This window comes from Microtus oregoni, unplaced genomic scaffold (assembly GCF_018167655.1).
Source record: "Microtus oregoni isolate MIOR12 unplaced genomic scaffold, Mior012 000027F_ref0000203, whole genome shotgun sequence".
In the NCBI taxonomy this organism is placed as follows: Eukaryota; Metazoa; Chordata; class Mammalia; order Rodentia; family Cricetidae; genus Microtus; species Microtus oregoni.
In genome coordinates this window covers 27,305,434-27,330,888 of record NW_024543086.1, presented here as the reverse complement: position 1 = coordinate 27,330,888, position 25,455 = coordinate 27,305,434, and the positions used below count along the sequence as shown (strand labels likewise).

Below are 25,455 nucleotides of genomic sequence, written 5' to 3'. Positions count from 1 at the left end.
GCCTTTTCCGTGCTTGCTCCTCATGAGGGCCCTGCTCCTGTGCCTGTGACAGCTCAGGAAGCTTGTTTCTCTGTGACATGTCACATTTCACTATACTTTATGGGTGAAGTCACATGGTGTGGTAACATTATTCATGGATCAGGAATCCCCCGAAGTGTTCCCAGGATTTCCCTCTCAGCCTCCTGTGTGTGACTCCTTAATGGCTGTCACTGCTGGTCAGTTCTTCTGTAATTAAGTGGCTGATGAAGTTAGTAGACTGATTCAAGTGTTCCTGACCTCTTGGAAATAAATCCAGAAAATCATAAAATTAGGCAAAGAGAGTCGGGGGAGATTGAGATAGAGAATTATAGGGTTAGCCACATTCTCCTTCGTGCATTGCACGATGGGCACTGTGGCTGTGGGGAGCAAGTCCGTTGTCCAGTGGAGAAAGATTCTTCTGTTAGGTCCCTGCCCAGAGCCTCTTCCCTGCCTTCCAGCAGAACCCTCTTCTGCTGCTTTATTTATTGCCCACTCTGCTAGCATTGCCAGCTGAGGTCTTGGTAGATCATTTTGTCACATCTTCATTTACTTAAATGACATAAAAAATTAACCTTCTTCTTAAAGAAGGCATTTTTCTCTCTCAGGGCAAGGGCATAAATTGATTTTTTTTCCTGGTGCAGTATGAAGTCTGGAAAACCCTCACTTGGGTGGTTTACTATCCTCGTATGCCCCCGCCCAATAAATTTCCACACATTGTTCTGCCTCCTAGTTAAGCCTCTCACTAGGAACACTTAAGAAACCGAAAAAGAACACACTGCAGAGAGGATTCAGACGACAAAGGACAGTGATGTGACGTCAGCCCAGTCTGCGACATGCAGTGAAACGTCCTCCTTCTGAAACACTGGGAGAATTGGGCTCTAGTGTCTGTTCCTGAAGGCCTCCATCCGGAAGGAATCTGATTCGTATATTGTGCACACTTCCCTTGTGAATCTGAACAGGAGCAACTTCCAGGGGCAGCTGTGTTTGAACCTCAGCATGCTCTTGCCAGATGATTGAATGATCCTAGGGATAGCCAGCAGTGAAGCAATCCCCACCCCACCCCCATACATGCTTCTGCAAATTACCTTTACATTTACTTTATGTATTTTAATTATTTGAGAATTTCATAAAAGCATACCCCCAATTTTCTCCCTTTCAAGTTCTCCTTTACATTTTTTTAAGGAGTTTGGTTTCCCCAAACGGAAACCAAATCCAAATTTAAAAACATGTCCTAACACCACTTTTCACAGAAAACCCATTTTGCATAACTATTTTCTTTTTAAGAAATGTGGTAAAAATCCAGTTAGATGGAAATGTGAGGAAAATGCTAATTATCTTAAAGCCAAAAAGAAGTTGACTGCAGTAAGCTTCTGGGGACAATGGAGAATCATAATAGTGCCAGGCTTCTGTCTTCCATCCCTCCAGTGCTACTGGTGATTGCCACTGTACACGCTCGCACGCACACACACACGCATGCTCACACATGCACTCTGTGAGAATGCTGTAACTATCCTTTCTGTCTCTGCAGCTCCCCACGGGCCTTCTTTTACAATTGGAAAAGCTATATGGCTCCTCTGGGGCCTGGTCTTCAACAACTCTGTACCGGTCCAGAACCCTAAAGGCACAACCAGCAAGATCATGGTGTCGGTGTGGGCCTTCTTTGCTGTCATTTTTCTGGCCAGTTACACAGCCAACTTGGCTGCCTTCATGATCCAGGAGGAGTTTGTGGACCAAGTGACAGGCCTCAGTGACAAGAAGGTAAGGGACCCCCTTTCCTTGCTGGCTGAGGTTTCATGCTAAGTACTGTTCTCAAAAGGGGTGATTTAAGATTTAGGGATCAACTGTCTATTCTATAACCTAAAAGCAGGATATTTCTTCCATAAATTGAGTATTTATGAAATAAATCAGAGACACCATCTTAAATGCCACTGCCTGGTGTGTAACTGATTCTGGATCCCAGCTTCTGTGTGGTCACTTCTCACGTTTATAAGATCTTAAGGATGCTTACTTTATGGCTCTGCAGCATTGGCTGAAACTCAGTCTCCATGGGAATTTGACTCTGAGGTGGGTGTGCTGCCCCGACAGGAAGAAAGAAACACTGGGAGAAGAGCTGTTGGTACCTCTTGCCCTCTGTGAACTCTGACGTGTCTTATCTATATAACAGGTCGCGAATTCCCACATAAGACATTTTAAAAACTCATCCCTAAGCTCCATCCAGAAACAGTTATTTTGTCTGTTCTCTCCTATACAATCAAGTCAGTCTGGCTGGTGGCACAGAATCAACACAGGGGTCTCGCCACTGTCTCTTCTTAGATGCTCTTCAACAATCCTGTCCCAGTAAGCTGGGCTCTGTAAGCACCCTCCCTTCCCATCCTGTCCCCCCATCCTCTTCCCATCCTCTCTCCTCGTCCTCTCTCCCCATCCTGTCTCCGTGCCCTTCTTCCCCGTCCTCTCTCCCTGTCCTGCACTGGATCCCAGAAAGGGCTGTGTGGTTTGACTGAATTTTCAGAACCTCACATGGAGGCTGATGAGAGGTAAAGTGGGTTCATTCTCCTATTGAAATTTTAGCTCAGGAAACAAATCCTGACTTGCTAAAGTCAGCAGTGCTGAGCCTGCAGCGCAGCAGAGCTTTGCTGTCTCGTGTGTGAGGATAATTTGTCTCTTTATAAAACCTCCCTGTCGCATCTTGTTGACATAAGTCTGCGTCTACCCTTTTGGCATTCATCAACAAACTGCTGAGTAGAAAATCAGTCTGTGAAAAGCCTTCAGAGCTCATGCACACACTGTTGGAGAAAGGGGCACACGCTGTCCTAGAAACAAAGACAGCGAGAGGTCAAAGATGGAGTCACCTTCACAGGCGTGACTTAGGAGTGTCAGGCCTCTCTCAGAGGGCTGGAAAACTCCCACACAGCTGGAATAGATGCCCTTCCATTCCAACCTCCTCCCCTATATTCCCTCCATCTTGCTCACCAAAGTTCCCTTCCCTGTTCCCACACTCCAAGTTCATTCCCACCAGAGCGCCTTTGGGCATCCTGGTTCCATCTGTGGACCAGTTTATCCCTATTTTCTCGCCGCTGCTCTTCTTTGAATTTCAGGAGAATTCAACATTGGAGAGAAAGCATCAAGCCCTCAGAGAGATCTTTGCTGGCTACTGGGGTGAACTTGGCAGACTGAGTCAGAGCTCTGGAGAAACCTGAGATGTTAGTAGGAAGAAATAAACAGTGCACAAGTAAACAGGAGAGGAAAGGAAGTGCCCGGAAGTGAAGGACCTTAAGGGGTTAAGTTGATTGACTAAAGTATCTCAGGAAAGAGAAGCTCAGAGCTGGTCAGTTGTCTGTCATTTTTTCTTTGATTTGTTTTCAGTAGTTGGGGACCTGGGACTACTGCATCCTCCACCAGCACTCTGTCACTGAGCTCCAGCCCCAGCACTCTTTAGACTTTCTGCTTCAAGGCAGGGTCTCACTACAGGCTGACTGTGAACTCATTCTGGTCTAGACAGGCTTTGAACTTGTAATCCTTTTGCTTTGGTTTCTTGAGTAGTTGGAATTAGATGCCTGCGCTTCCAGGCTCCAGTAGAAAAGTCCTTTGTATGGAATTCCTAGCACTTAGAGGGTGTTTGGTATCAGTGTTGATCAAACGCACAAATGCATTATGCTATGTTAGACATGTGTACGCCTCACTTGAGTCCACTGGACCCTCTCCAGACCTGTATCCTCGGCACCTTTGCCTGCTCTTTGCAAGGCTCTTCAGCAACGGCAGAACTGAGGTCACCTGTCACTAATGTCACACTACAAAGCCCAGGTGCTCTCCCACTCATCAGATGGACAAATGGAGGCATAAAGACTCTTTAGAGCTATGCACAGACTCAACAGGGACAGACTTGCCTCTGCTATACCTTAAGTAGACCCTTAGCCAGCTCCTTGCCCCCCTTAACAGCCCTTCTCCATGTTTGGTTTGCACCGGAGTCTTTCATTACTAAGTCATTTTCACCTGACATTTTGGCTTAGGGTTTAGATTGGAGACCCCGTATGAAGCAAGGGGCATCCACAGGCCACTGAAGTATTGCATCTAGAGGCAGAAGTAGATCTCCATTTCTTTTCGGCCAGGACTAGCCACACCATATACCCTCACTGCCTGCCGGTTCTTCTTTGCAAATCTAAAATTCACCCTTTTGGAGAAGGTCAAAGATGCTGGAACTGTGCATGTGCCTTTGTCCTAATAAGCTTTCTGTTGCCATGGCAAAACACTGGCCAAAAGCCACATGGCCATTACCAAGGAAAGCCAGGACAGGAGCTGAAGGCAGGAACTTGGAGGCAAGAACTGAAGCAGAGGCTGTGGAGGATGCAGCTTAGTGGTTGCTTCTAGGTTCATGTTCAGTTACCACCTGTGAGTGTGAGCTGGCCCCTGTTACATTGATTAGCAATTAAGAAAAGGCCCCTCACACAGACATTCCCACAGACAAATCTGATGGAAGAAATTCCTCAATTGAGTCTACTCTTTTTAGGCGTGTCTAGTTTACGTCAAGCTGTTGAAAACTGTGACAGCTTTATGCCCCTTGATGTCTCCAGGCACAAAGTGCTGTTCAGTGACCCCATTACATGATAGGGTCAACGATGCAGCTCCTAGAGGAGGCAGCTGGGAGACACAGCTCTGAGTGGGAGGCTTTTCCACGAAATCAGTTGATAATTTATTTTGCTTTCTGTCTTGCTCCTGTGGAAACATATAGAGGTCAGAGGTCAATGCCAATTGTCTTCCCCAGTCACTCTCCACATAATGCTTTTGAAACAAGACCTTTTACTAAACCAGGCACTCACTTTTGGGGGTAGAATGGATGATCAGAAGGCTCCAGGGACCCCCTTGTTTCTACTCCCCTTTCCCTCCCCCAGTCCTAGGGTTATAGGTGTATGTTGCCATGCTCAATGTATTTATGGAAACTTGGGATCCAAATTCACATCCTCAGGTTTGTGCAACAGACACCTTACCCACCAAGCTATTTCCCCAGCCCCTTGCTGCTATTTCCAAAGACAGAGAAAGAAATCCTTTGCATTGTAATTTAGAGTTTAAATAATATGACTACTTGTGAACAAACTAATTTAAAGCACCAATCACGTGACTGACCTTCTCTGGTTTGGAAGTACCCAGTAGCAGATGCTGTATCCCCAAGGGACTCAGCTCAGCTCCCATGCTCAGCACATTGAACACAAACTGATAGCACTTTTAATTAAATGTGTGATGCAATTCGATAAACAGAAAGTTTCTGAGTAAAGCATCTAAATGCTCCTGGAAGATTCAGGGCAGTTACATTAGGGAAGTTTGCAAAAATGGAAATCTGTACTGACTCAATTTAATACTGTCCACAGGAGTTGTTTTTGCTTTGTTTTAATCATGAATACCTGTGTGACTGCTCAGGTTTGAGAGTCTTTTAAACTGGCGCTTGGTGTGAAAGAAACACGTTTGAGGCTCACTGTGTGTGCAGATGGACTTGGGCTCACAGCACAAGCAGACGAATCTGGGAAAGGTTCTTCCAGAGACTATAAAGGAAAGTCGGAATCTTAGTGAGGGCTTTTTCCAAAAGTCCATCTCTGAGAGGAGAGCAAGAGGGCCTCGCTTGTGATCAAACCCGACCATGGCCTCTGATGGTCAAGGCTACTCATATCTCAGTATCCTCAAGCTTTCATTTCTGAACAAAAATATGCTAATTCTGTTCTGGCAAGTAGATGTGAGGATTAGGGATAATCTCCTTACCATGTGTAGGATACTACTTATGTGCTATTTCCTCCTTCCCACTTCCTCTTTGCACTGCCTCCTCCTTCCTGTTCTTCCTCCTCCTCCTTCTTTTCATTGCCATTATTACCGCCTTCTTCAAACTTTTTCACTTCCGGAGCCTGAGAAGTTATTGCACCAAGTTGGGCTCCTGCAACTACCCATGCAGGGTTCAGAGGCTTCCCAGGTAGAAGAGTGCTGTGTGTTCCTTCTCAGAGTCATGGTGTAGTGTGTGTGTGTGGGGGGGGGGGGGGGGGGGTCAGGGGAGGTGTGTCACAGTCTAGGCAGGGAGGTCTCTCAACCAATCTTTCCTTTGCTGAAAGCCAAGTTTGTTTGATCCCCCATCCAGGAACATAAGGAATGTGCTACAGAAGAAGCTCAGCCACTAAAGGGCTTGCCTTGAAGTACACTAGGACCTGAATTTAATCCTCAGAATCCGTGTCACAAAGACTAGGTGTGGTGGCACATGCTTACTATCCCAGTGCTGGGGAGGGGACATGTTGTATGAGGCCACTTGTTTGTTCCCAGCTGCTCAGCCCTGAAATAATCACACAGAAACTATATTATTTGCAATACTGTTTGACCAATAGCTTAAGCATATTTCTAGGTTGCTCTTATATCTTAAACTAACCCATCTCCATTAATCTGTGTATCGCCACATGGCTGTGGCTTTCCAGGTCCATCTGGCGTCTCTCTAGTAGAGCTACATGGCTTCTCTTTGACTCTGCCTTCTTTCTCCCAGAATTCAGTTTAGTTTTCCTGCCTAGATTTATTCTGTAAGCCACTGGCCAAAACAGGTTTATTCATTAACCAACAAAAACAACACATATACAAACGGATTCCCTGCACCATTTCCCCTTTTCTGTTTAAATAAAAAGGAAGGTTTTAACTTTAACATAGTAAAATTACATATAACAAAACAATTATCAAGCAAGAATTAGTCACAATATTTGTATCTACTTTATCATTTATCATAACTAAGGAAAACTATAATTATAGCTATTTAGTCTTCAATTCCATCAAAGACCCCAGAAGGATATAATATTACCTAAGTAAACAGGAAGTGCATTGTAAGCAACTTCTAAAACTCTAAAATTGACAGAGACATCTCGCTACCTGGACAGTTACTCAAAGCTCTTCTGTACTGTTGAAGCATCCATCTCTGGTTGGCTCATTGACCTGCCTGAAGATTTCCTGGCTAGTGGAAATTCTGTCTCAAAAAAGTTGGATGGACCCTGAGGAACCACACTGAACCTTGCTCTCTGACCTCAACATGTACCACACTCACAAACTGGTGCACCTGAACACACATGGCTCACCCTCTGAGGACCAGGCTAGGACAAGAGATACCAGTTACTAGATATTTCCAGTTTATAGACATGCAAGGAACGCCTTCCCCAAGTCTATAGCTTTGGCTTTGTAAGGATACAGAGTGAAGAAATGTCCTGGTTAATTGCTGAGATTTATTTTGAAAATTGTATTTCTTAGCTCTGTGTCTATCTCCTCCATCATAAATGCATGCCATAGGTTATTCACTTCGATTACCTTCAAACCTGTCCTCACACTGAATAGAGATGAAAGAAAATTAGGGAAAGATCCCATATTCTCCATGCTGGAAGGAGACTGGCTAAAGCTATGCTGAGTGATGACAGTTACCAAGAACAGCACACATGTGATCGCTATGGAACATGTAATATGATCTGCGTGAAGCAATTGAATTACATGCCATTTCAAGCATGATATAGCTAATTCCCAAAGCTATGCATAATGTATAGATAAGAGAAACAGTTTCAGTGGGCTTCATGGACTGCTCCAAACAACCCAGTTCCTAAGTGGGAGATGAGGAGCATCAGGAGCTGGGAGGGACTTTCCTGATCTGGACCCACTGCTCTGTGCTCCCATTGACATAGGAGATTCTGTGCCACCCCTACCTTCACTGAAGCTGCACCTGTTCCTTTCTGCTTGCAAGGGACCCTGGCTGGGAGGAAGTATCTCACCAGAAATCATTCCAGTAGGAAACATGGGTCCATCCACAGTGCAGTTGAGAAAGATGAGCCACCATGACTCTTTTTAGATAGAGGGTCCTGACTCTCCAGTCAGCTATAGAATTTATGTGAAGGTTTGGGATCTTTAAACAATGACCTTTAAACTTTAAACAGTGAACCTATGGATGGATAGTAGTGATGGGTTCACAAAGTGAGTGTGTTTACTGCCAGTGAAAAGCACATTTAAATCTTCTAAATGATATGTTCTTTGTTGTGTACATTTTATTTCAACTTTGAAATACACGAACATACTTTCAAATCCAGGAAAAATTGCATTGTGGCATCAGAGTGTGTTACATGTAGAAAGAATGACTACCTCTAAGTGTGTGTGTGTGTGTGTGTGTGTGTGTGTGTGTGTGTGCTCGCGTGCACGCGCATGCATGTGCGTGTACAGGTAGCAATGAAAAGTGTCTAGTAAATCACTGTTTAACAAATTGACAGTCTTTGATCTAGTGAGGAAGGTCTGGGTGTTGATGGGGCCTGTCATTGCTGTCCTAAGATGTGGGACTTAGGATTTGTCCGTCTTTGTACAGATCAGAGGCAAAGGGGAAAATGCATCTTAGTACTGCATCTCTGCATCAGTCGAAGAGAGAAGTGGAAGGCTTTTAGTCAAACAGACCCTCTCCTGTGTCCCTGGAGATTGGCAATGTCTGCTCCAACAACTAGATTTATGAGTGGCGCCATGAGGACTGTTGCCCCACAGCCTGAAGCTACTGTACAAGGCAGTCTGGGCTTGCACTTTCTCTTCTGGTGATGAGCAAGGTTGCTGTATGGTGGAGTGAGTTCACAGAACCGTATGCTGCATACACACACACGCGTGTTCATACAGTGCACATGTACACACATACCTATATACACATATGTACATATGTGCACACATACACATACAATACACACATGCATGCATGCTCATACATGCATGTATGTGAATGAACACATTCCTGTTCACACATACACATGTATGCATGCACATTCATGCACATACATATACATACATTTTTCTCCTTGTACATACATGCGCACAAACACGCATGTAATATGCATGCCATACACATGCACATGGATACACATATGCTCTCTCCCTCCCCCTCTGCCTCCCCCCTTCTCTGTAAGGTTCCGCCAGGCAGGAGGCTCTAGCTTAGACAATGGATGGCCCCTTCTCCCAGGTCTAGTTATAGCTGCCAATTTTGCCGTAGCACAAGTCATTTCAACAAAATGATTTTCAACTGGAATTTCTAAACTAACAATGGAAAGAAGTGTGAGTTTTAGAAGCAACACTAGAGCCTCCAGTTGATCTCGCTCTTGAGTAAGCTTGGCCACTGTCTCTAGCAGTTCTTGGCTTTGCAGAAAGCTCCTGGTCTGCCAGTTGGAGATCCCTGGACTCTCGTTCTAGCACTGCCACAAGCTTGCTGGGCATTCTTGCCATTTCGGGGTCCCCATGTCCTCCTTATATAGTCCAGTTTTGAGGCAATGTCTCCATGTGTGGCCCTGGCTGGCCTTGAACCTGTGACCTTCCTGCCTCAGACTGAGTGCATCACCATGCCCAGCTTTTGCACAGGTCATATAACCCAAGTCTCAGTTTCCTCGCATATATAATGGAGCTGTACAGTTAGCCTCATATCTGAACTTACATGAGGTTGCATGACCAATATTTTTAGAACATCGGAGCACACTGCTTCTCCCATGTGAGTCCTGGGAGATGTCAGTCAGTACAAAGTAACTAAACTGACAAAACACAGGTCCTAATGACTATTACCTTCTACTTTTATAAGTCTCAGTCTGCAGAAAATGTCCATTGACCTCTTGTTTTTGCCCATAATGAACAAAAAGTACGAAAGCATCATTTCCAACCCTTTCTCCATTGCAGAAATTTGGCAAGTATTATGTTATTCAGTCTTCAGAGACTCTGTAGGGGAGTTCTGAGGCGGTCCCTACTGCATGACCCCTGCCTCTGCTGCCTCTGGGAGCAGCTATATTTCTAGGATTCAGGCTACACCAATTGACTTCTAATTGGGTTGAATATCCTGAAACATGACTTAAGTACATTATATATGCACACAAAAAGTTCTAACAAAACTGGTAATTGTGTATAATTAATCTTATATTAATAAAATATTTTAAATATGTAAACATGGGGCTGGAGTGATTGTTCAGTCAGCCAGGTGCCTTGTAGGCATGAACCTCGAGTTTCTTCTCCCAGAACTCCATCCAGACCAGACTGGAGAGTTCCAGGTTTAGTGAAAGACCCTGCTTCGAAACATAAGGTGGATTTGGTCTTGAGGAATGATACCTAAGGTTGATCTCTACCCTTCAAATACATACACGTGAGCAGCAGCACACACACGAACACAATGCTTACACACACACACACACACACACACACACAGAGAGAGAGAGAGAGAGAGAGAGAGAGAGAGAGAGAGAGAGCTATAGGCAGATAGTACCAGTCAGTCATAGAAAACTTTCATGCATATCTGAGAATCCAAGGAAACAAAGTCAGTGGGAACTTTGGCTCACAAACTTTCCCTGGGTCTGCCGTTGTGGATGACATTGGTTAGGATCCCACAGATACTGCCTGTGTGAGTGGCCAAGAGAATGGAGAACGGACGAGTGACAGTACACAGCCATTTTCTGGAGATGAGAGCAAGATGTGACTGATAGTAACCACAGAAAGGAAAAACTCATCATAAAACAGGTAAGTGAATTTGGAAAAAGTAGGTCCTGAACTCCTTCAGCATATCTTGCTGCCAACTGTATGCCTAACATGAGCTAGCCTTGGCATATCTTGGTGCCAACTGTATGCCTAGCATAAGCTAGCCTCAGAAAATGTTCATTGAACCACAGACCATGGTGTGTGCTTGGTGTGTGCTTGGTATAGGAAGCAGAAATTAAAACACAAGTCAGATGCTATCTCCACCTTCCTGGTGATCACAGATCCACAGGAGATGGGATTAAGGCTGTAAAGGGTCTTCTCACTGTTCTGTACTGCTGCATCCTGAACCTCTGTCACTGTGTGAATGCTCACTGGTTTCTTCTCTCTCTTCTTTCATCCCTCCCTCCCCTACCCCCCTTCTCCAGTTTCAGAGACCTCATGACTATTCCCCGCCTTTCCGATTTGGGACAGTACCCAATGGGAGTACAGAGAGGAATATCCGTAACAACTACCCCTATATGCACCAGTACATGACCAAATTCAACCAGAGGGGAGTAGAGGATGCCTTGGTCAGCTTGAAAACAGGGTAAGGACAATGGCTCCTTCTTCTCGGCAGGCATCAGTGCTTAAACGTGACAGCAACAGACTCTGCGTGCCTTGGTGCTTATCTGTGAGACTGCCTGTTTTCTGGAGAGGTCCTGCAGGCTCGAGGGCCTCCAGCAGAGGAGTGTTTGTGTTAATCTGATGAGCATCATGGGCTGCCTGTTAAAAGGAAGCAGCCCACAAAGCGTGGAAATATGAAAAGCCCAAGGGGGTTCTGTAAGCTGGTAAAGAAGTTGGTCTCCAACTCCATGGGATATTTTAGCCAAGTAGAAAGACTAAAAAGGTTGAGAGTTTAAAGAAGTAAAACTAGATTTCCATTAGGTTATTTGGGGAGGGTGGAACACTGCTAACAGTTTGACAGTGCAATATTGATGAAGGTGGCTGGGGATGAGGCTCAGAGGCAAAGTCTGTGTCTGGAATGCAGACATTCTAAATTTCATTCTAGATACACTGAACAAAGGTGTGAAAGAGAAAGGAAAAAGATAAGAGCTCAAATCTTTTCTAAAAACCCAGCCAGTGTTCTTGTCCACCCATTGACATGGTGGAATAGAGCTGTATTAGTCAGGAGTCTCTAGAGGAACAGAACTGATAGAATGTGTGTGTGTGTGTGTGTGTGTGTGTGTGTGTGCTTGCGCATGCGCTCCCACATAGAAAGGTATAAAGGGGATTTATTAGAATGGCTTACAGGCTGTTATCCAATTAGTTCAACAATGTCTATCAATGGAAGGTCCAATAATACAGTTGTTGTTCAGTTCATGAGGTTGGATTTCCCAGCTGATCTTCGATATACAACTGCCATCAAGAGCAAGCAGACAGAGAGCACACCTTCTTCGTCCAGCCTTTATACAGGCTGACAGCAGAAGGCTAGCCTAGATTAAAGATGCATCTTTCCATGTCAAAAGATCTGGATTAAAAGTGGGTCTTCCCACTTAAAATGATTTTTTTTTTTTTTTTCTTTTTATTTATTTATTTTTTTCTGAGACAGGATTTCTCTGTGTAGCTTTGGAGCCTGTCCTGGAACTCACTTTGTAGACCAGGCTGGCCTTGAGCTCACAGAGATCTGCCTGCCTCTGCCTTCCGAGTGCTGGGATTAAAGGTGTGTGCCACCACAGCCTGACTCAGTTTACCTATAATTCTTTTTTTTTTTTTTTTTTTAATTTATTTATTTATTAAGGATTTCTGCCTCGTCCCCACAACCGCTTCCCATTTCCCTCCCCCTCCCCCGATCAATTCCCCCTCCCTCATCTGCTCGAAGAGCAATCAGGGTTCCCTGACCTGTGGGAAGCCCAAGGACTGCCCACCTCTATCCAGGTCTCGTAAGGTGAGCATCCAAACTGCCTAGGCTCCCACAAAGCCAGTACGTGCAGTAGGATCAGAAACCCACTGCAATTGTTCTTGAATTCTCAGTATTCCTCATTGTCCGCTATGTTCAGCTAGTCCGGATTTATCCCATGTTTTTTCAGACCTAGGCCAGCTGGCCTTGGTGAGATCCCAATAGAACATCCCCATTGTCTTAGTGTGTGGGTGCACCCCTCGTGGTCCTGAGTTCCTTGCTCGTGCTCCGTCTCCTTCTGCTCCTGATTTGGACCTTGAGATTTCTGTCCGGTGCTCCCGTGTGGGTCTCTGTCTCTGTCTCCTTTCCTCGCCTGATGAAGGTTAATATTCCTGAGGATGCCTATGTGTTTGTCTTTGGATTCACCTTCTTATTTAGCTTCTCTAGGAACATGAATTATAAGCTCAATGTCCTTTATTTATGGCTAGAAACCAAATATGAGTGAGTACATCCCATGTTCCTCTTTTTGGGTCTGGCTTACCTCACTCAGGATAGTGTTTTCTATTTCCATCCATTTGTATGCAAAATTCAAGAAGTCCTTGTTTTTTACTGCTGAGTAATACTCTAATATGTATATATTCCATACTTTCTTCATCCATTCTTCCGTTGAAGGGCATCTAGGTTGTTTCCAGGTTCTGGCTATTACAAACAATGCTGCCATGAACATAGTTGAGCATATACTTTTGTTGTATGATAGGGCCTCTCTTGGGTATATTCCCAAGAGTGGTATTGCTGGATCCAGGGGTAGGTTGATCCCGAATTTCCTGAGAAACCGAAACACTGCTTTCCAGAGTGGTTGCACAAGTTTGCATTCCCACCAGCAATGGGTGAGTGTACCCCTTTCTCCACAACCTCTCCAGCAAAGGCTATCATTGGTGTTTTTTATTTTCGCCATTCTGACAGGTGTAAGGTGGTATCTTAAAGTTGTCTTGATTTGCATTTCCCTGATCGCTAAGGAAGTTGAGCATGACCTTAAGTGTCTTTTGGCCATTTGAAGTTCTTCTGTTGAGAATTCTCTGTTCAGATCAGTGCCCCACTTTATAATTGGGTTGATTAGCCTTTTACGGTCTAGTTTCTTGAGTTCTTTATATATTTTGGAGATCAAACCTTTGTCAGTAGCAGGGTTGGTGAAGATCTTCTCCCAGTCAGTGGGTTGTCTTTTTGTCTTAGTGACAGTGTCCTTTGCTTTACAGAAGCTTCTCAGCCTCAGGGAGTCCCATTTATTCAATGATGCCCTTAGTGTCTGTGCTGCTGGGGTTATACATAGGAAGTGGTCTCCTGTGCCCATGTGCTGTAGAGTACCTATCCAGCCAATTGGGTTTTAATTAATTCCAGATGTAGTCAGGTTGTTAACCAAGAATAGCCATCACTAATCCGTGCCTTGTCAACTTGATACACAATCATATTTCCTTATGGTTTACCTTCATCTACAGATGAAAATAATAACCAGGTCATAATTACACCTGATGTAACTTTCACTTGTACAACTGTAAGCACATGATAAATTTTAGAGTAGGTGGTAATGTCCCTTGAGGAACATTCTTTTAACACTAAAACTCAAATATGATAAATACTGATATTCTCTTAATTGATGTTATATTGCATGATAAATATAATGAGGAAAAAACATGAATATCTGTAAAAACACATCCTAACAAACTATGACAGAGACAGTTATGCTATTATCCTCATTTCTGCAGCTGGTCACGTCGCCTTAGCTGGTGTTTATAACTCCCTTCCTCTGCTACCCATTCTGTACTTTCTTTTACCCTCAGCAAGCACTTCAGAACGTCCTGGCTCTTTTCCTGGAGGAGTGAACCATACACTCAATCCTCCTGGGGCTGTTCCGTTTGTCATCCTGCCTGGATTAGGCTGCTGTAGTCCCCCATTAACTTTAATCACAAGACATGGTAGCACCAAGAGACACCCTAAAGGATCTTCTGCACTCCAGACATGATCTCTCTTACCTGCCTTGTAGAGAAGCAATCCCATTTCCCCACGGTAATCTAGATCAGTCTCCTTTGCTAGCACTGTTATTCCTTTCTTTGCCTGTTAGCTTAAGGACATCAGAAGCCCAGCGTGGCCATGGGGAAATCTGAGCTTCCAGTTCAGTGAACGTTTATTCTGTCTTCTGGCTTGAGTGCTCCCTGCTCTGAAACCAAAACTTTTAGGCCAGCAGAACTTAAGGTCTCAGGAACAGAAAGCAGTTTTACCAGTGGGTCACTAGGGGTAATAGTGAACAGAACTATGCACTTTTCCAGCCCTTGATTCCTGGACCCATGATGGATCCTGGCTATGGGAGAACCCATAACATAAATATATTGGATGTTGATTCAAGACATATACCGCCTTTCAGAAAGCACTGCTCCAGCCCTCCAGACTGCTGCCACCTAACTGGCTCTTTAATTCTGTCTTCAAAGGGCTATTTTATCTTTCTATCTGGCCAGATGTTTCAGGATAGCGGAGAAGTAAGATAGTAAGACCAGTGCACTTCATGATCATGGAATCATTGTCATACTTCTCTGGCTGTAATGTGAGTTCCTTGGTCAGAAACAATGCTGTGTAGAGCTCTATAAACCAGTGGTTGGTAGTTTTGGCAGAGAAGCATTACTTGCAGGAAAGGCAAATCCATAACTAGAATAAGTATCTACTCCAGTAAGGACAAAGCCTTGTCCTGTCCACAGAGGAAGTGGTCCAATGTAGTCAACCTGCTGCCAGATTGCTGGCTGGCCACCTAGGGGAATGGTGCCGTATCTGGGGCTCAGTGTTGGTCTCTGCTGTTGGTAGATCTAGCACTAAGCAGCAGTTGTAGTCAGAGCAGCCTGGGTGAGTGGAACTCTATGTTGTGGGGCCCATGTAGAGCCCCCATCTGCATCACCATGGCCACTTTGTGGGTCCATTGGGCAATGACAGGGAAGGTCGGGGAGAGAGGCTGACTGCTCACAGAATGAGTTATCCTATATGCTTGAGTACTGAGCTCTTCCTCTGCTGGTCACCTTTGGTATGGGACAAGATACATGGGACACAGGTATCTTCGCATTCTTTCCCCATTTGCAGAGATCTATCCATATACTTCTTCCCCAGATGTCTTTCTCATCAATTTTCTACATTCTGACCATCCAGCCTATGAGTCAGTGAACAATTTCATATCTGTCCATTTCTCCTCTCCCCCCAAAAAAAGCCTGTATGTCATGTGTACTGTCTGAGGTTCAGCCCACTGTGAAGATTTCCCATCACTATTGCCTTTTGGGATTGTCCCAGAAAGAGACTGTAATTCTACAGTTTTCCAATTCTGGGTGATGCCTACATAACATGTAGAACCATCTGTAAGCCAAGTCCTTAGTCTTCCCTTCCTCAGTCAGCTGATTATAGGACCATACTGATCATCTGACCATGCAGCTACTGGTGCATGCTGGGTAATCCATGGCAGGGTAATGGGAGTAAACAACCCAGGCATTTCTACAACTTCTTCACACAACTTGTTCATGCCTGCAGGGTCTGCCTGGGCCCAGTCACATCTATACCACTTCCATTTGATAATAAATTGCTGCTGTGAATATCCAACTTTATGGCTTCGTGGATCAGATAACACCCAGCTCATGATAGGCAGCTCAGGTCACATGGTAACTTGATGACGCATGGTCAGGTATTCATTTTCCTCCAAGGCTCAATGTCAGGCCAAGATCTGTCTTTCAAAGGGAGAATAGTTGTCTGCAGATGAAGGTAGAGCCTTGCTCCAAAATCCGGAAAGTCTCTTCTGTGATCCACCTATAGGACTTACAAACAGCATCCCTATTCGACATAGACACTCTGTTTACCATTGGGCCTGCTGCATCGTATGGTCCAAATGTGGAGCAGCCTGCAGATCAGCCTAGACCTGTTGAAGAGCCTTCTTCTGTTTCAGGTTCCACTCAAACTGTAATAGTCCCCACTTCATGCATTAGGAAACTAATGTGAGAATCCTGACAACTTCTACGAATATCTCTCTCAATTATACATTGTGGGACTGGGGAAATAACCACAGGGTGATTTTGGAAACTCACTGTGCCTTCTGAGAGTTGGACTTCAGCCCACCCTCCTGATCTCCATATGCCCCTTACTTTAGTTGAGGGCCACAATATTTCTTGGGGTCTTCCAGAACCAGTGCCAATTCAGAGTTAATATCCAACAGACCCCAGAAAGCCTCTTGTTTTTTTCCTCTAATTCTCAGTTCCCCTTGTAAAAGGCCATGCGTCCCTCTGGGGCAGGACTGGAGAAAGGCTAACAGTAAAACATTTAGGTATTTTAGTAAGGTCTTCCTCAGGGAAACCTGGGTATCTTTCACTCAAGAGGTTCTGGATTTGCAAACTGGCTCAAGTCTGGAAACTGATTCACAGGCTGAGATCGCCTTTGCCACGATCCAGTGTAGCCTTTCTTTCGTTTGTTTGAGAATTTTTCCACTTATGCAGATGAAACAAAAATTTAGTAGACTTCTCATAGTGTTATTCTATTTGTATTTTAATAAATAAAGCTTGCCTGAAATTCAGAGAATAAAACAACTGCACTGATCAGCCTTACAGACCAGGCAATGGTGATACACCCCCTTAATCCCAGTAGTCACACTAGTTTGCCATAGAGACCTGGTGGTATTGGTGCACACCTTCAATCCCAGCACTAGAGAGGAATATAAGACAGGAGGATACCGCTCTCACACGCTGTCTCATTCTGAGATTCCTGGAGGCAGGATCACCATTTCAGACTGAGGTAGAGGTAAGAGCCAGTGGCTGGCTGTTTTCCTTTTCTAACCTTCAGGTTGAACCCCAATTTCTGTCTCTGGGTTTCTACTAATCATGCTACCACTTCTTATCTATTTCATGCCTAGAAACACCATAATTGATTAACCTGTTGGTTTTCAAACCTGTGGGTCACACCTCTTTGGGGGTTAAATGATCTTTTCACAGGGGTCACCTAAGACTATATGCATATCAGATATTTGCATTATGATTTATAATACTAACAAGATTTCAGTTATGAAGTAGCAATAAAAATAATTTTATGGCTGGGGATCACCACAGCATGAGGAACTGTATTAAGGGGTCATAACATTAGGAAGGTTGAGAACCACTGGATTAGGGAGTACCAAAGGTTCATACACATCATACTATCATGAAATCACTTTGTGTATGCTGACCATTGTAGTAATATGGGCGGCGGGGCTGCATCCCCAGCACCCCGGCTGCCTGCTCGGCTAGCTTATGCCTCGAAATAACAACACAAAAACTGTATTCATTTAATCACTGCTTGGCCTATTTCTATCTAGCCTCTTCTAGGCTAATTCTCACATATTAATTTAGCCCATTTCTAATCATCTGTGTAGTGCCCCTAGGTACGCTTACTGGGAAGATTCTAGCCTATGTCCATCCTGGGTCGGAGCTTCATAGCGTGCGTCTGCCCAGGAGCCAGGAGCATGGCGTCTCTCTGAGGCATCTGCTCCCGAGAGGAGAGCTGTCGAGTCTGATCTCACTTCCTCTTCCTCCCAGCGTTCTGTTCTGTTTACTCCTCCCACCTATCTTCTAACCAATAAAATGGGCCAAGGCAGTTCCTTTATTAGCCAATGACCTTCCTCCATCAAACCATTATGGGCCATTCCATTATGAACATCCATTTGTCTATGATGCCCATTGTGATAACCAGGATCACCTTGCTTTTTGTAACTTAGTGCTGCCACCTCACCCCTCTGCCTCAGAGCCCAAGCCCCTTTCATTTAAGTCATCCACCTGAGCAGCAGCATCTCCAACCCTAAGGTCTGGCACAAGAAAAAGAAAGACAACAAAGCTCTTCAAATGTGCTGGTGACTCTCTCACCATTTGTGTCTTTAGGATTAGTGAAGGGCTGGGTTTCCCATCGCGGAGGATTAGGTTTTACACAGTGTACCTACTCTAGCATTCCAATGTCCCTAAACATTCAAAATCCCTTCAGCAACACCAAGTCAAGGGATGTCAGGCATCTCCAACTCTCTTTCAGTATGCCACTTTTGGACAAATGCTTCAACCAACAATTCAAATAAGCTCTTGATACCTTTTTTAAGTGTGCAAACTTTCATATTAAACCTAGAATCTCCACCCAGTGGGCCCATGTCAATAAACTCAGCCTGATCTAGCTTTATGTTCCTTCCACCATTATCCCATGCTCTTAAAATCCATTCCCACACTTGTTGCCCAGACTTCTGATTGAACGAATTAGCAAACTCATTAAGCTCTTGAATAGTGTAGTGTACTTCCCTATATACTGCACTTTCTACTCCTGCTCTATGAGCCTGCTTTGCCTCAAGTCTGGTTACAGGTCTAGAGGCAACTATTGGTGGGTCTGAGGGACATCAGTATTGTCTTGCCTATCATCCACTTCTGGTACCAAAATCTGTATTAGTCAGTATTTTCTAGAGAAACTGAACTGATAGAGAATATATATCATGTATTATAAAGGGGATTTATTAGAATGGCTTATAGGCCGTGGTCTAGCTGGTCCCACAATGTCTGCTTACTAGTAGAAAGTCCAAGAATCTAGCAGTTGCTCAGTCCATGAGGCTGGATGTCTCATCTGGTCTCAGTAGACACCAGAACTCAAAAGCAGTTGGGTGTGATGTCAATGAACAGACTTGCCAGAGATAGCGTGCAGGTGAGAGCAAGCTTCCTTCTTCCATGTCCTTCTGCTCGCAGAAGGTGTGAACCAGATTTAAGATGGATTTTCCCAATTCAAAAGGTCTGGATTAAAAGTTGGTCTTCCCACATTTACAAACAAACAAACAAACAAACAAACAAAGAAAACCTCAGACAGACAGCCCTTCAGGCCTTTAGTCCCAGAACTAGAGAGGCAGGGATTGGTGGATCTCTGTGAGTTTCAGGCCAGCCTGGTCTACAGAGGGATTTCTAGGACAGACTCCAAAGATACAGAGAGAAATCCTGTCTTAAAAGAGAGAAAGAAACCCTCACAGGTGTGCCCATTCTCTTTCAGATGTAGTCAAGTTGACAACGAAGAATAACTGTTACGACCCCCATATGACAAAAGGCAGTGTATAACTTGGGAGAGGAGACAGGTGGATTCCTTGGGCTCCCTGGCCAGTCAGTCAAGACAAAGCAGCAGGCTCTAGGTTCAGTGAAAAACCCCATTTCAATAAATAATCTGGAGAACAGCAGAAGAGGACACAGAAGACATCCTCTGGAGCACACACATGTGCTCATGTGTGCGTCTGCACGTACAAATGTACACACAGACACACAGAAAAGTCCGGGGAGGCAGTTCAGCTGGGATTTGATTCACAAGATCCTGTGTTTAAAATAAAAGACAGATATGGTGGTATTGCTTTGAAATCCCAGTGCAAGAGTGGGTGGTGATGGTGGAGACAGGAGAATCCCTGGTTAGTCAGCCTCGTCCAGTCCGTGGATCTGAGACCAGTGAGAGGCCCCATCTAAACACATAAGCTGGGGAATATATGAGGAAGAATCTGGCACTGACCATATGTATGTGACATATAGGAACGCACCCGTCCCAAGGTTCTATACACAAGAGAAGTAAAAATACCGCAGTCAGAGACAGTCACTGATTCGCCACACTATCGGCTCGGTGATTTCTGTGAGTGTCATGACCTTTATTTAATCAACCTGATCTTATACTTAAAGTAGAAATAATCCTAAGAACTAAGGCACAAGGATTCAGTGGCGAATAAGATGGAGGGGTGCGTTAGAGAGACAGTTTGGGTAGCACCTGGCACAAGATGGCCCTTAATTGCTATTGTTGTCATTTGTTGCAAAGGTTAAACTCCGTTTGTGGATCTTCAAAAGGGCAGGGATGTGTGAAATACAATTTAGGAGGATTCCATTAAAATGATTTCATTTTAAAAGAAGGAGTTGTATAATGAGAACATTTTTGATTATCTAGAAAATTAGCTTTGGTGGGGATCTCAATCATCTGGGGTTTCTGAGCCTGAACACGTGACTATAGCTGCACTCTCCCTACAGCTCAGCAGCTGCTTCCTCTTGCTTCTTACTTTTTGGGGGACTGAGGAAATCCCTCTGCACTATCAATCAACCCAGATTGATGCACAGTTCTTCTGGAATTTCATCAGAGAGCATTTCCCCTAATAACCCTGTGTTTGGAATTTGGTGTATTAGCACAGACAGGAAGAACATTTTTCAATAGTTAAGTCCATGACTTATCCAAAACTCACCCATGACTCGTGACTTATTCCAGCTTGCCATGGCTTGTTCCTGCTTGGAATGGTTTTTTTTTTTTTTCTTCAAGTTTTTAAATGCACGACAAAACCACAAAAAAAGTCTGCTAATAAATAAATCGGATGGCTCTGTGCTCCCTCACACTGTGGGTTGATGGTGCCCAGCAGGTAGTCATCTGTGCCATCTTTAGCAGTGTCTTCCCCAATCCCTATCACCTCCAAAGCTGAAGGTTGGTTCCTGCTATTTGAACCTAAAAATAAAATAGCATCTTTTGCTTCATTTTTTTGTCTGTCTTATTTAGCACAGAATTCTGATTGTGTGAGATTGTTGCATCGAATCCTAGGTCTTACTTCTCATCACCGTGTAGATTTTCATGGTTGGCAGACTTCACAAGTTTATCCCTCTCAATCCTGGTGAGTGTCTGAGACCCATCCTGCTGGAGCATTATGGGTACCATTCTAAAGAGACCGCCTACGTGCCTTCTTTTGTACATTTAAGATGGGAATTGCAGGGGCATGGAATGATGTATATATTCAACTTCAGCAGATACCATAAAAAGATTTTTTTAATGACTTTCAAGCTTAGCCATGGTACAGGACACAGATATCTGTATCATTGCTTCAGACAGACCATGAACGCAGTGTAGATGACATGCTTGAGGGCTGACTGGCTCCCTGTCATCCCTTTGCTACCCAGAGCTCAAAATGGGTTATTTCCATTCACTTTTAAACATATGCAATGCAAAAGGGGGAAGGGGATTACAGAAGCAGAAAACAACCAAGACTCTAAGTTGTACAACTTGTTTTCTGAAAGCCATATAATAATTATGACATCCATCTCGGAAAACTTGGGCAAATGGTGGTTAGCTGTGTATTCTATTTCCCAGGTAGGAGCCACTTTGGGCTGTTACTTCAAAGTAGAAGCAAGAGTTAAAAGTATATGAATTATTCTTTAGGTGACAGCTGTATTGTAGGCTGTTAGGGATGAGACTAAGTTAGGGCTCCATCGTGAAGATTTGGGCTTAATTGGGGTTAATGCTGACAGAAAATAACATGTATTTTTTAAACAGACTTCATAGTTAATTATTTGAATGAATTAAGATTTGAGTAGATAATACATTTGTATTGTTCAAAAATTAAGCAAAAAAACAAAAACAAAAACCATAGTAGCTGGGTCTGGTTTTTCAGGGCTATCATTCCAGCTATGCAAAAATCCTTGACAGAAAGAACATAAATCCAGGCCTTTCCAGCTCATAAAATGAGTTCAAGACCACAGTTGGCAAGTTAGGGATGCCTTGTCTCTAGATAAAACATGAAAGCTGAAGGGGTGGGCATACAGCTCAGTGGTAGAGCGCATGACCAGGTGTAATCCCCAGTATCACCTAAGACACCACATGAAAGGCGAACACTTAGGTTCTACTTTCATGGTCTTCTTCCCTTCCCTTATTCCCTCTCTCCATAGCAACCAGGAACATTTGCTCCAGCATCTACCCCCTGGCAAATTCAGGTTGTTCTGTGTCAGTGTACAGGGTTTCATTTGTAAATGAGCCATGCTGTATTTATCCAATGCCCGACTGGTAGACTGTTAGGTTGTCTCCAATATTTTGCTTTTGAAAATGATAGCACAACGGAGACGACCAACACATGTCTCATGTAATATAAAATTAATTTATTGAAATAGTTGGTCAAGTCTCGAAAAACCAAAAAAAAAAAAAAAAGAAATAGTTGGTCAAGGACTAAATATAATTGTAACTTTGGCAGATGTTGACAAATTTCTTTTCAAAGGAAATTGATATTTACCCTGTAAGAGAGAGTTTATTTCTCCAGGGTTGATACCAATATAGTTCCCAGTTGACCTATTAAACAGTTTCTACTAAATACAGTTTGCACCAACATATATTTTAATTTGGACATTTTTATTATCAGTGAGTTGTAACATTATTTTGTATAGAACTAAGAGTTATCATAAATTCCTGTTTTTGAAAGGAAAGTTTTTAGCCAGTACATTTTTATCATATTGAAGATATTTTCCCATGTATATTTTAATTTTGCTGTCAAATATATAATTTGTGTAGACAGAATATCTGTATCACCTGGTCCTACAGCTTTTCAGTTCCAAAGAAACACACAGAGATTTATAACAATAATAAAATGTTTGGCCTGTTAACTCAGGATTATTGTTAACTAGCTCTTACAACTTACATTAATCCATAATTCTTGTCTATGTTAGCCACGTGGCTTGGTTCCTTTTCTCAGTTTGGCGTGTTACTTTCTCCGCATCTGGCTGATGACTGACTCTGCCTTTCCTCTTCTCAGAATTTTCTTAGTCTGTTTTTCTCACCTATACTTCCTGCCTAGCTACTTACCAATCAGCATTTTTTTAAAGCAATATGAGTGACATATCTTTACAGTGTAAAAGGGCATTTCCCACAGAAACCATGGCTTTTGACTTTTGAGTTATAACTCAAAAATCTTTACCTTAAATTTACAGAATAATTCTCTCCCGTTAGTATACTTCATTATTTGCTTATGTGTTTATTTTATTTTATTTTTTTGAGAACTCACTATGTTGCCCAAGCAAGACTCATAGACTCACTTTCCCAGGTGCTAAAATTGCAGGTATGGTTACCACGCTTGACGTGCACTCTTATCTAGACAGGATCTCATGTTTTCCAGGCTGATCTTTAGCTCTCTGTGTAGCCAAATACAATCTTGAACTTCTGACTTTTACATCACAAGTGCTGAGTAACCAGGCACACATCACCACCCTGGTTTATCAGTGATCAAACCTAGGACCTAAAGCATGTTAAATGAGCACCCTACCGACTGAGCCACATCCCCAGTCCCTGGCCTGCACACGACCAACTGAGCCACATCTCCAATCCCTGGCTTGCACACTACCGACTGAGCCACATCCCCAGCCCCTAGCTTGCACACTACCAACTCAGCCACATCCTTAGTCCCTGGCTTGCACACTACCAACTCAGCCACATTCTCAGCCCCTAGCCTGCACACGACCACCTGAGCCACATCTCCAATTCCTGGCTTGCACACTACCAACTCAGCCACATCCTTAGCTCCTGGCTTGCACACTACCAACTGAGTCACATCCTCAGCCCCTGGTGTGCACACTACCGACTGAGCCACATCCCCAGCCCTTGACTTGCACTGTCAATTATTTAGGATTTTTCTTGGGGTATGCTATGAGAGCTGACCCCAATCCCTCAGATAGTGAACTGCTGTCCCAGAATGGCTCCGAGTCCCCTTGTGCATCTTTTGTTTCTGTATCCACACCCTCCCCCTTCTGTCTTCTAAACATCAGTTCTGTCATAGCTAGAGATCCCTTTCCTCCCTTTCATATCTTGTTTCTTAAATTTTGTCATTATTAAATATATTAGTGTCTGATGATGATGGTCACTGCCCTGCTTTACCTCATGCAGCATCTCTGGAAAGCTACGTCTCCCTGGAAGATAGGCACCCCATCTATACTTGAATTGCAGAGATTTATGACATCTCTGTTGTATCATCCTCAGCACCCAGGGGTTCAACAGATACTGCTTAGAAGACCCCAAATATGGAGCTTAGCTGCTGCCACCCGTCCCTGACTCTATGGGTCCCAGTAGCATCTCCAGAATAGGAAACAAGTTCCATAACCACAGGCAGGAAGTACTGGCCATTGTTTCCTGAGAAGGCTTTGCCCACCTAGTAGCTTCAGCTTGAGTGTGGTGCCCTACTTTGAGTCCCGGCCCTACCATAATCCAGCCACGGCTTTGAGCAAGCCATCGCTTCGTCTCACTGTCTCCACTTAAAAACTGGTGCTGGCTACTTGATCTCTGTAACAGCCCTGAGATTCTTCTATTTGCACCAGCCACATTTGCAGCCAGAGCTCAGACAGATCACATAAAAATCAGGAAAGATTAAGGGAAAAAAATTCTAACTCTAGTGTTCCCTAGCCTTGCCAGTGAGCCAAAACTATACGAGTCACATGATGATTTGTTAAAATGCAGATTCCAGGGTCTTGTGTGGGCATTCTAATGTATTCATGGAGAATTTTGATGACCATCCTCCACCAGGTGCTAGTGGTTCTGAGGCATGAGAGGATTTCAGAACAGCAACTTCTAAGGAGTCTCATAAATACGTTGCATAGAGACATGTTCATAAAGAGTAGACAAACTAAATGCTTATCTTTAGAATGATCCAAGGCTGGAAGAAAAGCAGACGGGTAGAAAAACTTTAAAAAATCTGTTTCTCTGTATATTTGGATTTATAATATACGAAAGTAAAAATGTTATTAACTAAAGCCACAGGGAAAATTGGATTTAGTGTGTAAATACTGAGGTCAGAATGATCTCAGAGATGAGCTATGGAGCAGGAGCTGCTAATGACCCCAGGTTTATAGACCAAGCTCTTCAAACAAAACTGTGGATGTATGACCAGATACCTACAGGAACAATCTGGGGACTCAAAGATTATTTTGACTATGATTTAAGAGCTTGCACTCTCATGGAAGTAGGGTGTGGAAGAACTGCCCACATCCTGGAAGACAGGAAGCAGAGTAGAATACAAACAGGAAAAGATGACATACCTCCTCCAGTCAAGCCTGGCCTGCTGTAGTTTCACCCGTTCCCAATAGCCTGTTCAAACCGTTGATGAGGACTTAGTGCTGGTGATCCCGTTATGTCTGGAAACCGCTCATTGGCCCTCCCAGGGATATGCCTCATGAACCTAGGTACATCCCAGTCCAGTCATGTTGACCAGAACCATCCACCACAGTAGCCTAAATCTAAGTCAGCAAGGATGGGAGCAGAAAAAGCCCCAGAATGCCAGGGGAAGC

The 25,455-nt window shown here is 43.9% G+C and overlaps 1 protein-coding gene across 1 annotated transcript in view; it reads left to right on the top strand.

Moving 5' to 3' along the window:
• Positions 1 to 25,455, top strand: part of Grin2a (glutamate ionotropic receptor NMDA type subunit 2A) — a 441,777-nt gene that overhangs the window by 347,838 nt on the left and 68,484 nt on the right. Inside the window, exons 10-11 of the mRNA XM_041676484.1 lie at positions 1,547 to 1,776; positions 10,905 to 11,065. Of these exons, the coding sequence (XP_041532418.1) occupies positions 1,547 to 1,776; positions 10,905 to 11,065 (391 nt within the window). The remainder of the gene's footprint in view (positions 1 to 1,546; positions 1,777 to 10,904; positions 11,066 to 25,455) is intronic.